The sequence below is a fragment of the Ipomoea nil genome, unplaced genomic scaffold (genome assembly GCF_001879475.1).
Source record: "Ipomoea nil cultivar Tokyo-kokei standard unplaced genomic scaffold, Asagao_1.1 scaffold0117, whole genome shotgun sequence".
Lineage (NCBI taxonomy): Eukaryota > Viridiplantae > Streptophyta > Magnoliopsida > Solanales > Convolvulaceae > Ipomoea > Ipomoea nil.
The window spans coordinates 313,690-329,189 of record NW_017616545.1 but is presented as its reverse complement, the minus strand read 5'-3'; the positions used below and the strand labels follow the sequence as shown (position 1 = coordinate 329,189).

General features: G+C 40.0%; 2 protein-coding genes across 2 annotated transcripts; one reads left to right on the top strand and one right to left on the bottom strand.

Annotated features, from left to right (window-relative positions):
- Nucleotides 1–253: 253 nt before the first annotated feature.
- Nucleotides 254–1,414, bottom strand: LOC109158510 (uncharacterized mitochondrial protein AtMg00810-like). The gene has a single exon (XM_019306446.1). It carries the CDS (start codon nucleotides 1,412–1,414, stop codon nucleotides 254–256), a length of 1,161 nt encoding a protein of 386 aa, XP_019161991.1.
- Nucleotides 1,415–10,771: 9,357 nt separating this feature from the next.
- Nucleotides 10,772–13,597, top strand: LOC109158370 (zinc finger BED domain-containing protein RICESLEEPER 2-like). Its single transcript, XM_019306309.1, has 6 exons — nucleotides 10,772–11,211; nucleotides 11,317–11,386; nucleotides 11,483–12,181; nucleotides 12,263–12,947; nucleotides 13,049–13,110; nucleotides 13,565–13,597. The coding sequence occupies exons 1-6, from the start codon at nucleotides 10,772–10,774 to the stop codon at nucleotides 13,595–13,597; spliced, it is 1,989 nt and encodes a 662-aa protein (XP_019161854.1).
- The last annotated feature ends 1,903 nt before the right edge of the window (nucleotides 13,598–15,500 follow it).

Below are 15,500 nucleotides of genomic sequence, written 5' to 3'. Positions count from 1 at the left end.
AGTAACAGACGAAGAGTATCATTGATGAGAAGAGCTCTACAGAGCAAAAGGTTACAACTGAAAAAGGAGAATACAAGCTACGTATACAGCTTCTGATTAAGTACGTGAGGAAGGAGGGAAAGTTGGTTGTAACTAACTATTGGTGAAGAATTACAGTGTTGCCCCTTGTGCCTAGCCTCAGTATTCTTATTATTCAGTTCAGGTGGTGTGCTGCTCTCTATTACCCCTCCTCCCCCCCCCCCCCCCCCCTCAGTTAAGCTGGTGCATGAAGGTCCTGAGTGCCTAGCTTAGACACAAAGTTCTGGAAGAGGGAGATGGGGAGAGCTTTGGTGAACCCGTCTGCAATCTGCCCAGATGATGAGATGGAGAGAAGCTTGACTAATCCTTGGCTTACTTTCTCACAAACGATATGGCAGTCTATTTCAATGTGTTTAGTTCGTTCGTGGAAGACGTGGTTCTCCCCGATGGCGATAGCCGATTTATTGTCACAAAAGATGGCAGCATGCCTAATCAACTCAACCTGCAAGTCATAAAGCAATGATGTGATCCACTGGACTTCGCAAACAGTAGCTGCAAGGGCCCGATATTCAGCTTCGGATGATGAACGAGAAATAGTAGCTTGTTTCTTCGTTCTCCATGACACTAGAGCAGAGTCGAGAAATATGCAGAAGCTAGTGACTGATTTACGTGTTTCCGGGCATGTTGCCCAATCATAATCGGAGAACACGTTCAATTGCATTGCACCATTTCTGGGATAGAATATCCCCTGACCGAGAGCCTTCTTTATGTACCTTAGGACGTAGTGTGCTGCAACTAGATGCTCATTTGTTGGTGTATCCACAAACTGACTGAGTTGTTGTACTGCGTAGGTAATATCTGGCCTCGTGGCCGTGAGACATAGGAGGCGTCCAACTAGCCGTCTATAACTGTTGGCATCTTCAAGCAAAGTACCTCCCTCTTTCTGAAACTGGTGGCCAGGTACCATAGGGGTGCTTACTGGTTTACAGGATAGAAACCCTGCCTCATTCAATATATCTAAGGCATACTTCCTTTGACACAAGTTCAATCGTTCATTACTGATGTGAGCTTCAATGCCTAAAAAATACCCCAAGCTGCCTAGATCTTTAATTTTGAATGTAGCATCAAGGAAACACTTAAGCTCTTGAATCAAACTGAGAGTAGGACTTGTTACCAAGATATCATCAACATATACCAATATGACAATAAATTGCATACCTTGACCTTTGATGAACAGAGATGGATCCGACTTCGACTGCTCAAAACCTTTGCTCATTAATGCATTGCTCAAACGCGAATTCCACTGGCGGCTGGCCTGTTTCAAACCATAGAGTGAACGAAGGAGCCTACAAACTTGCCCCTGTTTTTTAGTTTGGAAGCCGGGTGGGAGAGCCATGTAAACTTCTTCATCTAAGCTTCCATGTAGAAATGCATTGTTTATATCAAGTTGGTGTGATGAATGCGATGCTTATAAGTTCAGGCCTACCTCAAGGTATGTGGGGTGAGGCAATTTTGACAAGTAATTACCTTTTAAATAAGGTACCCCGCAAGAAGCTCGATAAGACTCCTTATGAGCTGTGGAACGGTAGGAAACCTTTCTACCAATACCTGAAAGTGTGGGGGTGTCTTGTCAAAGTTTTGGTGCCAACACCTAAGAAAATAAAGATAGGTCTTAAGACGGTGGACTGTATCTTTATTGGCTACGCACATAATAGTAGTGCTTATCGGTTCTTAGTACACGAGTCCCATAATCCGGACGTACATGAGAACACGATAATAGAATTAAGAAATGCATATTTCTTTGAAAATGTATTTCCTTGTAGGTCCAATGAGGGACGAAGTACGTCAAAACAGACATTTGACGAAACTATGGATAATGATAGTGAGGAATCTGAGAAAGAACCCGAGCTCGAGCCGAGACCAGCAGTAAGCGGGCAAGAGTTGAGAAATCATTCGGTCCTGACTTTCTAACTTACCTGTTAGAGTATGATTCGGGTACTCTAACTTGTTTATTAGAAAATGAACCCGATTTTCTATCTTGTTTGATAGAGAACGAGCTTCGAACGTATATAAAAGCCTTGACTTCTACAGAAGGACCAATGTGGAAAGAGGCTATAAAAAGTGAAGTGGATTCTATTCTACAGAATCACACTTGGGAACTTGTTGATCTTCCTCCGGGTAGTAAACCCTTAGGATCCAAGTGGGTCTTTAAAAGGAAGATGAAACCTGATGGTTCCATCGAGAAGTGTAAGGCTAGGCTTGTAATCAAGGGTTACAGGCAACACAAGGGCCTTGATTACTTCGACACGTATTCTCCCGTGATGAGAATAAACTCCATTGGATGATACTTGTCATAGCTGCGTTGCGGAACTTGGAAGTTCATCAAATGGATGTGAAAATCACTTTCCTAAATGGTGAATTAGATGAGGAAATCTATATGGAACAACCAGAGGGGTTTGTGGTTCCGGGCCGAGAAAGGAAAGTGTGTAATTTGGTTAAATCGCTCTATGGTTTGAAACAAGCGCCTAAGCAGTGACACGAGAAGTTTGACCATGCGATGTTAACCAATGGCTTTAAAATAAACGAAAGTGACAAATGTGTCTACGTTAAGGAAACGATAGACGGCTATGTCATTCTTTGTTTATATGTAGATGATATGCTCATCATTGGTAGTAACGATCAGATGATCAAGTCTACCAAAAACATGTTAAATGCGAGATTTGACATGAAGGATATGAGTTTGGCGGATTTAATCCTCGGGATTAGAATCATTAGAAGACCTGATGGTCTCGTGTTGAGCCAATCACATTATATTGACAAAATCCTTGAGAAATATAACAAGGATGATGGTCAATTGGCTAGAACACCGTTTGATACAAACGTTCATCTAACCAAGAACCACGGAGAAGGTATTTCATAAGTGGAATATGCTCGGGTTATTGGTAGTTTGATATATCTTATGAGCTGTACTAGGCCGGATATTGCCTTTGCGGTTAGTAAACTCAGTAGATATACGAGTAACCCCGGTGTTATGCATTGGAAGGCAATAGTAAAGGTTATGAGATACTTGAGGTATACTCATAACCTTGGACTGCACTACGGGAGATATCCCGCTGTACTTGAAGGGTATAGCGACGCGAACTGGATATCTGATATTAAGGACTCTAAGCAAACTGTGATAGCTAGCTAGATCCACGATAGAATCTGAGCTGATAGCCTTGGACAAAGGTTGTGAAGAGGCTGAATGGCTACGCCATTTTCTAGAGGATATTCCGAATTTAGAAAGACCTGTACCTCCAATATGTGTGCATTTTGATAGTCAAGCCACAATCGGGAGAGTACAAAGTCATATGTATAATGGTAAGTCTAGACATGTGCGTCGTAGACATAATACCATTAGACAACTACTCACAACTGGTGTTATCTCGATTGACTACGTAAAGTCAGAAGACAATATAGTGGATCCGCTGACCAAAGGGTTAGGCAAAGAAGTTGTGGAGAAGTTGACACGAGGAATGGGTCTAAAGCCCTTGGACTAAAAAGTTCTATAGTGGATATCCAACCTAGCTGGCACCTAAGTTCAATGGGACAACTAAATTAAGGAATGGAGCGTGTCACTGTGGGGGTCTCGGACTCCCTACCACTCCTCGTTGAAATAGTGACTCCCGCAAGAGGCTAGCATGTTGATGCTTTAATGATTCGAATGTCGATTGACATGCGTGAGTATGCGGGATACTCGAGAAAGAATCACCTATGTTAGAGAGAAGTGAGGGTCGCTTCAAAGGAGAATTGATCGGGCACAATTCTTTAGAAACTCTCGCAAAACCAGGAACGGTGACCCACGACCAAAATGGGCACACTCATGAGAATAGAGCATGGTTGGGAGGTTCCTGTGTGAGATATGTCATTGTCTACACAAACGACAGTCGGTTCAAAGACATCGCGTTCTACCGTACAGCTAGTAGAGTAAACATATCTTCACAAGGGAAGGTTCAAAGGGTGCGGTACCCCCTAATTATCCTATGCAGGGATCAACCGTTTGAACACAGTTGTTTCCGATTTCAAAACACCCTGAAAATCAATTTTTCATTCATGAGGGGGATTGTTGGAAAAAATAGCTTAAAATGGCATGTTAAGTGGCTATTTTGTGGTACAATTATCAGTGGAGTCCACTTCCGATTTGGGTCGAGTCTAAGTGGATTTGGATTCTTCGTAGTGAGACGAAGAGATTGATATATTATACGCTCAAAATGGATAATGGGTGAATGAGATATTGATTCTCAAAGTAGACCCATTTGAGTTGGAAAATGAAGGGAAAACGTGAGCTTTTGTCCCACATTGGTTTGGGAAGAGGATTTGCCCCACTATTTATACAAGAGCTCTTTTTAAACTTATTAAATTGTATAGCATAGAGGTTCTCTCGCGCGTGCAGGGGGGTGTAAATCAAATCCCAAAATGAGATCGAAAAGGCTCACTTGTGGGAGGTAGCAAATAAGGTTTTAAGGTCTTGACTCTTGCTAAAAAACCCAACCCCAAACACGAGTCATTCTCTTCATCTTTCCTTCCATTTTTCCTACATAAAATAATAATCCTTTTTTTTTGGGATTATTATTGGTTTATACCAACGAGATATCCAACAAAAGTTGATAAAGTCCTTGTATGACATAAAGTAAACTCCTAAACAGTGGCATGATCGATTTAATCAAGTAATTTTGAGCAATGGGTTCAAGATTAATTAGTCTAATAAGTGTTGATAAGGTTGTTTTTCGAGTGGGATGAATATGAAGATGGTGAAGTGTAAACGAAGGTTGTGACACCCCCGAGTGTCGAACTCAAGGATGGCAAATTGGTTTTAAGGTCTTGACTCTTGCTAAAAAACCCAACCCCAAACACGAGTCATTCTCTTCATCTTTCCTTCCATTTTTCCTACATAAAATAATAATCCTTTTTTTTTTTGGGATTATTATTGGTTTATACCAACGAGATATCCAACAAAAGTTGATAAAGTCCTTGTATGACATAAAGTAAACTCCTAAACAGTGGCATGATCGATTTAATCAAGTAATTTTGAGCAATGGGTTCAAGATTAATTAGTCTAATAAGTGTTGATAAGGTTGTTTTTCGAGTGGGATGAATATGAAGATGGTGAAGTGTAAACGAAGGTTGTGACACCCCCGAGTGTCGAACTCAAGGATGGCAAATTGGAGTGATTAGAATGCAAGACAATTCTTGGTCACAACGCATTGGTAAGGTGATTAGGTGTAAGGTAAGAGTGTGAAGGGAGACATATGCAATGAGGGAGGAAGGAAGGGACATAAACGGGAAATGAAAAGACTACAAACAAGTAGAAAAGGGGAATTGGATAGATATGACTTGTGTTCATGCATCTAATGGCCTAAGGTAGACAAACTATGAGGCAATAGCAAGACTATCTATGGAAGAACAAATGGCACTGTTGGAATATTAAAAGTCTTGGGCAGCTCACTAGCCTTAGTAATTAAAGCCTTGGGGAGATGAGTAGTTTCTTTATTTATTATTGTTTACTCTTGTAGACCTATATATAGACTTGTAACTTGAAGTTAGATGAATATAAGAACCCTTTCTAGCTTTTAACATGGTATCAGAGCCTCTTTTTTGGGGCCTGAAATTTCTCTCAAACACCTACAGCCGATGAACAGTGGTGACTGTTCATCATCCCTTTTCCGACAAAATTTTCCAAATCAGTTCATCCCTTGTCTGCGATTATATGGTGATTTTCTCATATTTTTCTGAAAGCTATGACAAAACATGAAAGTTTAAACAGCATGCTGAAAGTTGCGAGGACCAACTTGTCTCATACTGCTCTTGCATTAAAATCTGATTCATCTTGGATTCTTGATTCTGGAGTCACTGATCACATTTCTGGTAATCTCTCATTTTTCTCTAATATTGAGTTCTCAAACTTGCTTCCCGATGTCACATTTGGTGATGGATCAAAAGGAAAAGCTATAGGAGTTGGAAAAGTCACCATTCATTCTTTGTCTTTATCCAATGTTCTTTACATTCCTGGTTGCCATTTCAATTTGATTTCAGTTAATCAACTTACTCACTCACTTAATTGCCTTGTCACCTTTTTTTCTGATTCAGTGGTTATTCAGAACTGTCAAACAAAAGGGACAATTGGTGTAGGATATGAATCACGAGGTCAATACCATCTTTTATGTTCCACCAATACCAAAACAGCTTGCTCGGCTTCTATTTCACCCCTTCTTAACCAGTGTCGTTTAGGACATCCTGACCTCAATAAATTAAAACAACTGGTTCCTGGATTGTCGAACTTGAAAACCATAGAGTGTGAATCATGTCAGCTTGGGAAGCACTCAAGAGCTTCATATCCTAGTAAAGTGAATAAGAGGGCTAATACCCCATTTTCTTTAGTTCACTCTGATGTTTGGGGACCGTGTCGAGTTTCATCCACTTTGGGTTTCTCATATTTTGTTGTCTTCATTCATGATTTCTCTCAATGTACTTGGGTTTTTCTAATGAAGAACCGTTTTGAATTATTTAATGTGTTTCAAAAATTCTACAATGAAATTGTGAATCAATTTGGGGCATCTCTCAAAATCTTACGCAGTGATAATGCAAGAGAATATTTTTCTGACCCTTTCACTTCTTTCTTTTCCTCAAATGGAATACTTCATGAATCGTCATGTGCTAGAACTCCTCAACAGAATGGAGTTGCTGAACGAAAAATTCGCCATCTTGTTGAAACAGCTCGTACTTTGCTTATTCATAACAAGGTACCTAAGAATTTTTGGGGGCATGCTATACTTCACTCTTGCTATCTCATAAATCGGATGCCTTCCTCTGTTTTGCAAGGAAAAATTCCTCTTCATATCTTATGCCCACAGGAACCTCTCCATAAGCTTCCATTGCGAATCTTTGGGTGTACTTGCTTTGTTCATAATACTTCTCCAGGGCGTGATAAACTTGATGCCAAGGCAATAAAATGTGTTTTCCTAGGATATTCTCGCCTCCAAAAAGGATTTAAGTGTTACTGTCCTAGAACACACCGATTTTATACCTCTTCCGATGTTACCTTTTTTGAAACAACACATTTTTTCTCTTCCACCTCCGTTGAGTCTAATTTCCTAGGGGAACCCATTGAAATCACAGAAATTATCCATGTTCCTACTTTCTCAGAACTTGTATCTCCCATTGTTCTTGAAAGGACCATACCTATTCCTGAAAGAACTATACCAACTCCAACCATTCAAGAGGAAGGACATATTCCATCGTTGTTGTACACCTACCAACGACGCAATCGTCAAGATTCCCAAGAGGATAGATATCCAGTTGAGTCATGCTCTACATCATTGTTACCCAATGATGCTGCCTAAAACACCACGACAGACTCTCCCATTGCCAATTGAGTAGGTAAAAGATCCACTTGAAATCCTTACACTATCTATAATTTCCTTTCATAAAAACGTCTGTCTCCATCATATTGTGCCTTCATTGCTAGTTTGTCAACTGCTTTTGTTCTAAACAATGACAAGGAGGCATTAACTCATCCAAGGTGGACTCAAGCAATGGTTGATGAAATGAAAGCACTACATTCTTCCGGGACTTGGGAGTTAGTACCTTTACCTCCTGGTAAAACTGTGGTTGGTTGTAGATGGGTGTATAATGTGAAGGTTGGTCCAGATGGACAAGTTGATAGACTCAAAGCCCGACTTGTGGCTAAAGGATACACACAGGTTTTTGGCATTAACTACACAGATACCTTCTCACTGGTGGCCAAGATCACTTCTATCCGCCTCTTACTCTCAATGGCAGCCAACCATCACTGGCCACTATATCAATTGGATATAAAGAATGTCTTCTTACATGGGGATCTGAATGAGGAAGTGTATATGGAGCAGCCACCTGGATTTGTGGCTAAGACAGGAGCTAATCTTGTTTGTCGTCTTAAGCGCTCTCTCTATGTGTTGAAGCAATCTCCACGTGCCTGGTTTGGGAGATTTAGAGATGTGATCCAACAATTTGGCATGATTCAAAGCAAGGCTGACCATTCTGTCTTCTATAAACATCTACTTGGAAAAAGTATATATCTTGTGGTTTATGTTGATGATATTGTCATTACAGGGAATGACAGTGAAGGAATAAATCAGCTTAAGAAACATTTGTTTCAACATTTTGAGACAAAGGATCTTGGAAAATTGAAGTATTTTCTTGGTATTGAAGTTGCTCAATCCAAACAAGGTATCTATGTGTCTCAACGAAAATATGTTTTGGATATTCTTGAAGAATCAGGAATGACAAATTGCAAACCAGTTGACACACCCATGGATCCAAATGTCAAACTTCTTCCAAGACAGGGGGAGCTCCTATTTAATCCAAGTAAGTATCGGAGATTAGTTGGCAAGCTATTGTACTTGACTATCACTCGACCAGACATCTCATTTGCTGTAAGTGTAGTTAGCCAATTTTTGCAAGAGCCATGTCAAAGTCATTGGGATGCAGTCGTCAGAATATTGAGATATGTGAAAAGGTCTCCAGGTACAGGGTTGCTCTATAAAGATCATGGACATACAGAAATAGTTGGTTATACAGATGCAGATTGGGCTGGATGTCCTTGGGATAGGAGATCAACATCAGGATATTGTATTCTATTTGGAGGTAATCTTGTCTCTTGGAAAAGTAAGAAACAAGATGTGGTTGCACGCTCAAGCGCAGAAGCTGAATACCGAGCAATGACACTTGGAATATGTGAGTTAATTTGGGTTAAACAACTTCTTACAGAACTCAATTTCTATAAGCATGGTCCTATGAAATTAATTTGTGATAATCAAGTAGTGCTCTACATTGCGTCTAATCCTGTCTACCATGAAAGGACTAAACATATTGAGGTTGATTGCCACTTTATACGAGAGAAGGTCGCATCCGGAGACATTGTTACCACATTTGTTGGGTAAAATGATCAACTTGCTGATGTTCTCACCAAATCTCTTCGTGGACCTAGGATTGAATACATTTGCAGCAAGCTGGGAGCTTTTGATTTATACGCTCCAGCTTGAGGGGGAGTGTTGGAATATTAAAAGTCTTGGGCAGCTCACTAGCCTTAGTAATTAAATGGGCAGTTCACTAGCCTTAGTAATTAAAGCCTTGGGGAGATGAGTAGTTTCTTTATTTATTATTGTTTACTCTTGTAGACCTATATATAGACTTGTAACTTGAAGTTAGATGAATATAAGAACTAGGGCTGTGCATAACCCGTCCAACCCACCCAACCCGACCGACCCGAACCCGTCATACTGGAATGGATCGGGAACCGAACCCGAATAGCCAAAACCGATCCGAGGCCGAAAACGACGCTGCATTAGTTGGGGCGGGGAGGGGTTATATTTTCCACCCGAACCCGTCCGATAACCCGAACATTTCTAAGCCTACGTATAACCTTATGTAATACGACGTCGTGTAGCCTAAGTATAAATAGAAGAAGAAGCGGAGAAATCGCAAACCCTAGTCTCATTTGCGCAGCTCTTCATTCCCTTCTTCCAGAGAACTCTCTCAGTTCTCTCTTCTCTCTAGTCTCTACCCTAGTTCTCTCAAAGTCTCTTCTCTCAGACAGTCTCTTTGAGTCTCTGAGACGCTGAGAGCCTGAGAGTGTGAGTGTCTGTAGTGTGGAAGCTATTATTCTCCGGTGGAAGCTCTCAAGAGTCAAGCCCCATTCGTTTCCGGTAGCCCTCAAGCCCCAAGCGAGTCTCCGGTGGGAGCGATACTCCGGTGGATTGCAGTTCACTGGCTAGGAATCGAAGCCCTTTGTTCTCGGGGGTTTATTTTAGAGAAACGAAGTAATCTCTATTCTCTAAACCCTAGTTTTTAAGATTGTTAGTTTGATTGTTTGATTAGGGTTATTCTGATTGTGATTTTTTGATTTGTATGGACTGTGAGGACTGTGATCTGTTGAGAAGTTCCAGATTACTTACTCACTTGTCTCTAATTTAAGATTGATACTTTGATTGTTTGATTAGGGTTATTCTGATTGTGATTCTGTGATTTGTATGGACTGTGAGGACTGTGATCTGTTGAGAAGTTCCAGATTACTTACTCACTTGTCTCTAATTTAAGATTGATACTTTGATTGTTTGATTAGGGTTATTCTGATTGTGATTCTGTGATTTGTATGGACTGTGAGGACTGTGATCTGTTGAGAAGTTCCAGATTACTTACTCACTTGTCTCTAATTTAAGATTGATACTTTGATTGTTTGATTAGGGTTATTCTGATTGTGATTCTGTGATTTGTATGGACTGTGAGGACTGTGATCTGTTGAGAAGTTCCAGATTACTTACTCACTTGTCTCTAATTTAAGATTGTTGGTGGAAGCTTAATCTGTATGTGTGTAACTCACTAACTGAGTTAAAGGCTTAAAGGGGTAATTGTCCCTAATCTGGTGGAAGCCCTAGCCCCTTTGTGTGAAATCCATATATATGATGAGCATTATGAAGTGGCATACATCCACTTAGCTTGAATGCCTGAATATGGATTTCTTTGTAAATTGTAAATTGTAAATTGTATTAAGTTTATGGATATGGGACCCTTAAATTGTTTATGTGCAATTCTGCATACATGATGACATGTGAAATTAACTGAAAGTAAATAAGTAATATGTAAATATGTAATACTTCTATGTATGAGTACTGTATGGTGGAAGCTTTAGTATGATTGGTTGTCTGCTTTATTTGGATACTGATTCCCATCTTTATAGATGGAAAGCATCAGTGCAACTGGACACCCTCCAACCTCAACTGATGAGGAGCATGGAGTAGAAGCTCAAGGTACTGAGAGAAATCCTCAGACAAATCCTATGCCTTCTCCTCCTGTTGTTCCTACAAAGAAGAGGAAAGAGGTGGAGTCTAGATCTATAGTATGGGATCATTTTGAAAAGATCCGTGCTCCACCTGCTGAAGGTGAAACTGAGGGACCAGTAGTTGAGGGCAAATGCCTTTATTGTGCCAAAATCTATAAATGTGAAAGTAAAAAGCATGGCACTTCCTCTTTGAAAAACCATATGAAGGCCTGCCTAAAAAATCCTCATTGTAAGGACACAAGGCAGTCTCTTCTCACCTTTAATGCCTCTGGAACAGAAGCTTGTGAGGGGGTTTTGAGGACTTGGGTTTTCAACCAAGAGGCTATTAGGAGGGCATTGTGTGAGATGATCATTGTTGATGAACTTCCCTTTAGGATTGTTGAGGGAAATGGCTTTAGGAAATTCATTTTAGTTGCTTGTCCTAGGTTTCAAATACCTTCTAGGTGGACCATTTCTAGAGACATTTATCAGATTTACCTAGATGAGAGACTAACCCTAAAGAAGTTGTTTAAGGTGAGCACCCAAAGGGTCAGCTTGACCACTGATACATGGACCTCTGTCCAAAGGATCAATTACATGTGCATTACTGCACATTTCATTAATGATCAGTGGAAGCTAAACAAAAAGATCATTTCCTTTGTCCCAATTTTTTCTCATAAGGGAGAGTATATAGCCAAAGCCCTTGAGAGTTGTCTTCTTGATTGGGGGATTAGAAATGTGTTCACTGTTACTGTTGATAATGCCTCTTCAAATGACACAGCTTTGGGGTTTTTCAAGAACAAACTTCTGTCTTGGGGTGGGTCTTCTGTTAGGGTTCAATATATGCACATGAGGTGCATAGCCCATGTGTTGAACTTAGTGGTCCAGGATGGGTTGAGATATGCAGGTCCTTCTGTTAAGAAAGTTAGAGATGTTGTGAGATGGGTGAGGAGTTCTCCTGCCAGACTTAAGAAGTTTAGAGAGATTGCTGTGCTTAATGGGGTGGAAGCCAAATGTGCATTACAACTTGATGTTCCAACAAGATGGAACAGCACATACATGATGCTTAACACTGCCCTTCAATACCAGAGGGCCTTTGAAGCTTATGAGAATGATGCCTCATTGAATGCTGACTTACCTGATTCTATTCCAAACTTTATGGATTGGCTTTCTGTGCAAAGCTTAGTCCATTTCCTGAAAGGCTTCTATGAGATGACTGTGAGAATATCTGGTTCTCTATATGTCACTTCAAATACTTTCTTTTCTGAGATTTCTGACTTAGGTTGCATGCTGGATGACATGGTTAACTCTGTTTCAACCTCTGAAAAGGTAAACTGTAAACTGGTATCATTTATCTGAATGTGTTTGTATGCATCTCTTAATTTTTTCTGTGTTATGTCTGTTTTATAGGATATGGGGTCCCATATGAAACAAAAATTTGAAAAATATTGGGGAGATCCTGAAAAAATGAACTTCTTGATATTCTATGCCAATATTCTGGATCCTAGGGATAAGATTGAGTACATGCCTGCCCAATTTGCTCAGTTGTATGGTGATGAAAAAGGAAAATCATGCTTTGAAAAGGTTCAATCTTCTATGGTTGTCATGTCTAATGATTATACAGCCACCTACAGTGTGCAGTCTGCATCCCCTACTGTGCAATCTACCCAATCTGAACCAGTCCATTCTCAAACTTCAGTTGGAAAACCTCAGGGTAGAATGAAAAGTCAGCTTAAAAAACAGAGAATGGAGGCTGGTGGAAGCAGTAAAGAAACTGAACTCCAAATTTATCTAAGTGAAAAAATAGTGGAAGATGAAGAAAATGTGGACTTTGATGTTCTAAGATGGTGGAAGGTTAACAGTGATAGATTTCCTATACTCTCTAGAATGGCAAGGGATGTGCTGGCTGTTCCCATTTCAACTGTTGCCTCTGAGAGTGCATTCAGTACTAGTGGTAGGGTATTAGATCCCTTTAGGAGTTCATTAACTCCTAAAATTGTTGAATCCCTAGTATGTGCACAAGATTGGTTGAGGGCACCCAATCATCCAATCTCTGTGGAGGAAAACTTGGATGATGTTGAAAGATTAGAGAAGGGTACTGTTTTTATTTTATATCTTTTGTAGGTTTCTACTTTATAAATTGTTAATTGTTACTTACCTTTTTTAAACTCTTTTTTGTTTTTCCTTTTTGTGCAGAATTGTCCACTGGAGCTGCTGGTTCTTTACCAAGTACTGTTGGAACACTCCCAACAATTGCTGTAATACTTTTATATAACATTGCTTTCTGACTTTCTGTTTAGTTTGATTGATAAATGTGTGGACTCTTTGAGGCAAATCAGGTAAGATTCCAGAACTGCTAATTGCTAAGTGGCTTGGTAACTTTTTTATAAATGTTGCTGCCCTTACTCAGTTACATCTCTGGTATTCTGGAATTCTGGTATATCACTTTCCTTCCTCTCATATTCTCATTTCTGTTTAGTTATGGACTTATGGCTATGATGATGCTTCCACCATTTGTCTGAATTAAAAAGAGTTTGGGTGTTTGGTATGTTGTTCTGAGACAAAACTCATGAAGCAATTTGCCCCCAACTCTAAAATGATATGAAAAAAAGCAATCTGAGCCTTTCTTATTAAGTATTATTAGTTCCCTACTTCTCTTTGTCTTTATTGGCTTTAAAGTTTAAAGTCTTTACTGGTTTTGTAATTGAGCAGGAAGATGAGGAATGGATGAATGCTGATTGCTGAAGGCTGATTGGTGACTGCTGACTTGCTGACTTGCTGAGTTGCTGACTGCTGACTTGTTGAGTACTTTAGTAGTTAGTAGTTAGTAGTTAGTAGTTTAGTGTTGTTTGAGTATTGTAGACAAAACTCATTTTGTGGACTTCATTTTTGCTTTTTGAATTTTGAACACAAGTTGGAAACTGCAATATGTAATTATGTATCTAAAATCTAAATGCCTACATAGCTGATAGCTTTGGTAATTTAGATTATGGTTATTAAGTTTGAACATTGTTACAGTTTTTTTTTTTGGTATGTTTTATATTAATCCGAGTTCAAACCGAAATCCGACCCCACCCGACCGTATCCGAACATGGGAAATCCGATAGGATTTCCCTCTTAATTCGAACGGATTGGGGTAGTTTTTCCCAATCCGAAATCCGAGCGGATGAACGGTTTTCTAAACCGATCCGCCCGAACCCGTCCGATGCACAGCCCTAATAAGAACCCTTTCTAGCTTTTAACAAGCACCAACACTAGGTTGCGTAGAACCTAGTCTCTCCTTTCCTACGTCGGTGGAGGCATTTAAACAAACACATAATAGGCGGTCTAACTTCTTCTCTCGGACCTAGCCTTCTCAGATCGTAGGGCGGAGATTGGGACAAGTAGGACTAATGGAAGCTCAATCTCTTGTTACTCCCACACTCCCTAACTCCTCTCATCATTGTGGCCATAAATGAAGAGAGAATCAACAAAGGACTCATCCACAACATAGACATTCAAATCAAGCAATCACAACATGGATTCATCAATTGAACAATTCAAATCATAGATGCATAGCACACAAGCCAATCATCCAATTCCTAAAACAAATCTAGCTAAGCATCATGTAAGTAAATCACAAAAGAGAAATTGAAATAAGAACAAGATGAACATCAATTTGGAATAGAAAAGTGCTGAATTGAAATGGAAATAGAAAATATACCTAATGGAATCCTTCTTCTAGCAATCCTTGGACTTCAACAATGGAAATCTGAAATCTAATCTACTCTACAAGCTAATCTGACCTAGAAAGCTTCTACTAAGGCAGGGGAAGAGCTCTGGAAATGAATTGGTGATTTTCAAATGAAATCCCCGCAAGGCTTTTAAACTGAATTTTGGATTTGGCCTGCGCACGAGGCATGTACGCACGTACGTGACCACGTACGCCGTCCAACGTCCCCCCAACGCGTGTTGCTCGTCACGTGGATCTTTCGAAAATTTAACATCTTCGACTTGGGTCCACGTACGTGCGTACGGGGTGCGTACGCTGTCCATCATCGCGACAACGCGCGTTAGGCCTTCGTCGTTGGCCTCCGGTTGCCTTACTCCCTTGCGCTAACCTTTGGGTTATCCCGGTTTGATTCATCCTATGCCACTTTTCCTCATTTTCGTCCAAATTAACCTGCAAAACCATAAAATACAAAGTGTGGTGGCAATTTATAGCACAATGCACAATATTAGCTTAAATGGCCTAAAAGTGGTACACAAAGGATCATAATTGGTTCAAAACACACCCTAATGAGACCCTAAAACTAGGTGTTTTTGACACTTATCACAAGTTTCCACACTTTACTTCTTGCTTGTCCTCAAGCAAGCTCTAATCACCATGATCATATAAGTGTCAAAGATGCCTTCAAGCTAAGATCAAAGATAACTTAATTCATCCATCGGTCAATCAAGATAAGTGTATAATCCAATGGAAGGGGTGAAGTCCCTCATATCATGTAATAAATATGCTAGTCATGTACCCCTACTAATGCAACTCAAGGAATATACTAAGGAAGCAAAAACTCCTAAAAGATAAAATTAAAACAAGGAGGGTACACTCTCACACCAATCATCAAGCATGCAATCCAAAATGGGCATTCACCTCTCATTTTACAAAGGC

Excerpts from the sequence above, each read along its gene's own strand:
- LOC109158370 (XM_019306309.1), top strand. The coding sequence starts at position 10,772 with ATGGAAAGCATCAGTGCAACTGGACACCCTCCAACCTCAACTGATGAG. Across the intron at positions 11,212-11,316 it reads GAGGCTATTAGGAGGGCATT|GTGGACCATTTCTAGAGACA; the intron begins GTGTGAGATGAT and ends AATACCTTCTAG. Across the intron at positions 12,182-12,262 it reads CTGTTTCAACCTCTGAAAAG|GATATGGGGTCCCATATGAA; the intron begins GTAAACTGTAAA and ends TCTGTTTTATAG.
- LOC109158510 (XM_019306446.1), bottom strand. The coding sequence starts at position 1,414 with ATGGCTCTCCCACCCGGCTTCCAAACTAAAAAACAGGGGCAAGTTTGT.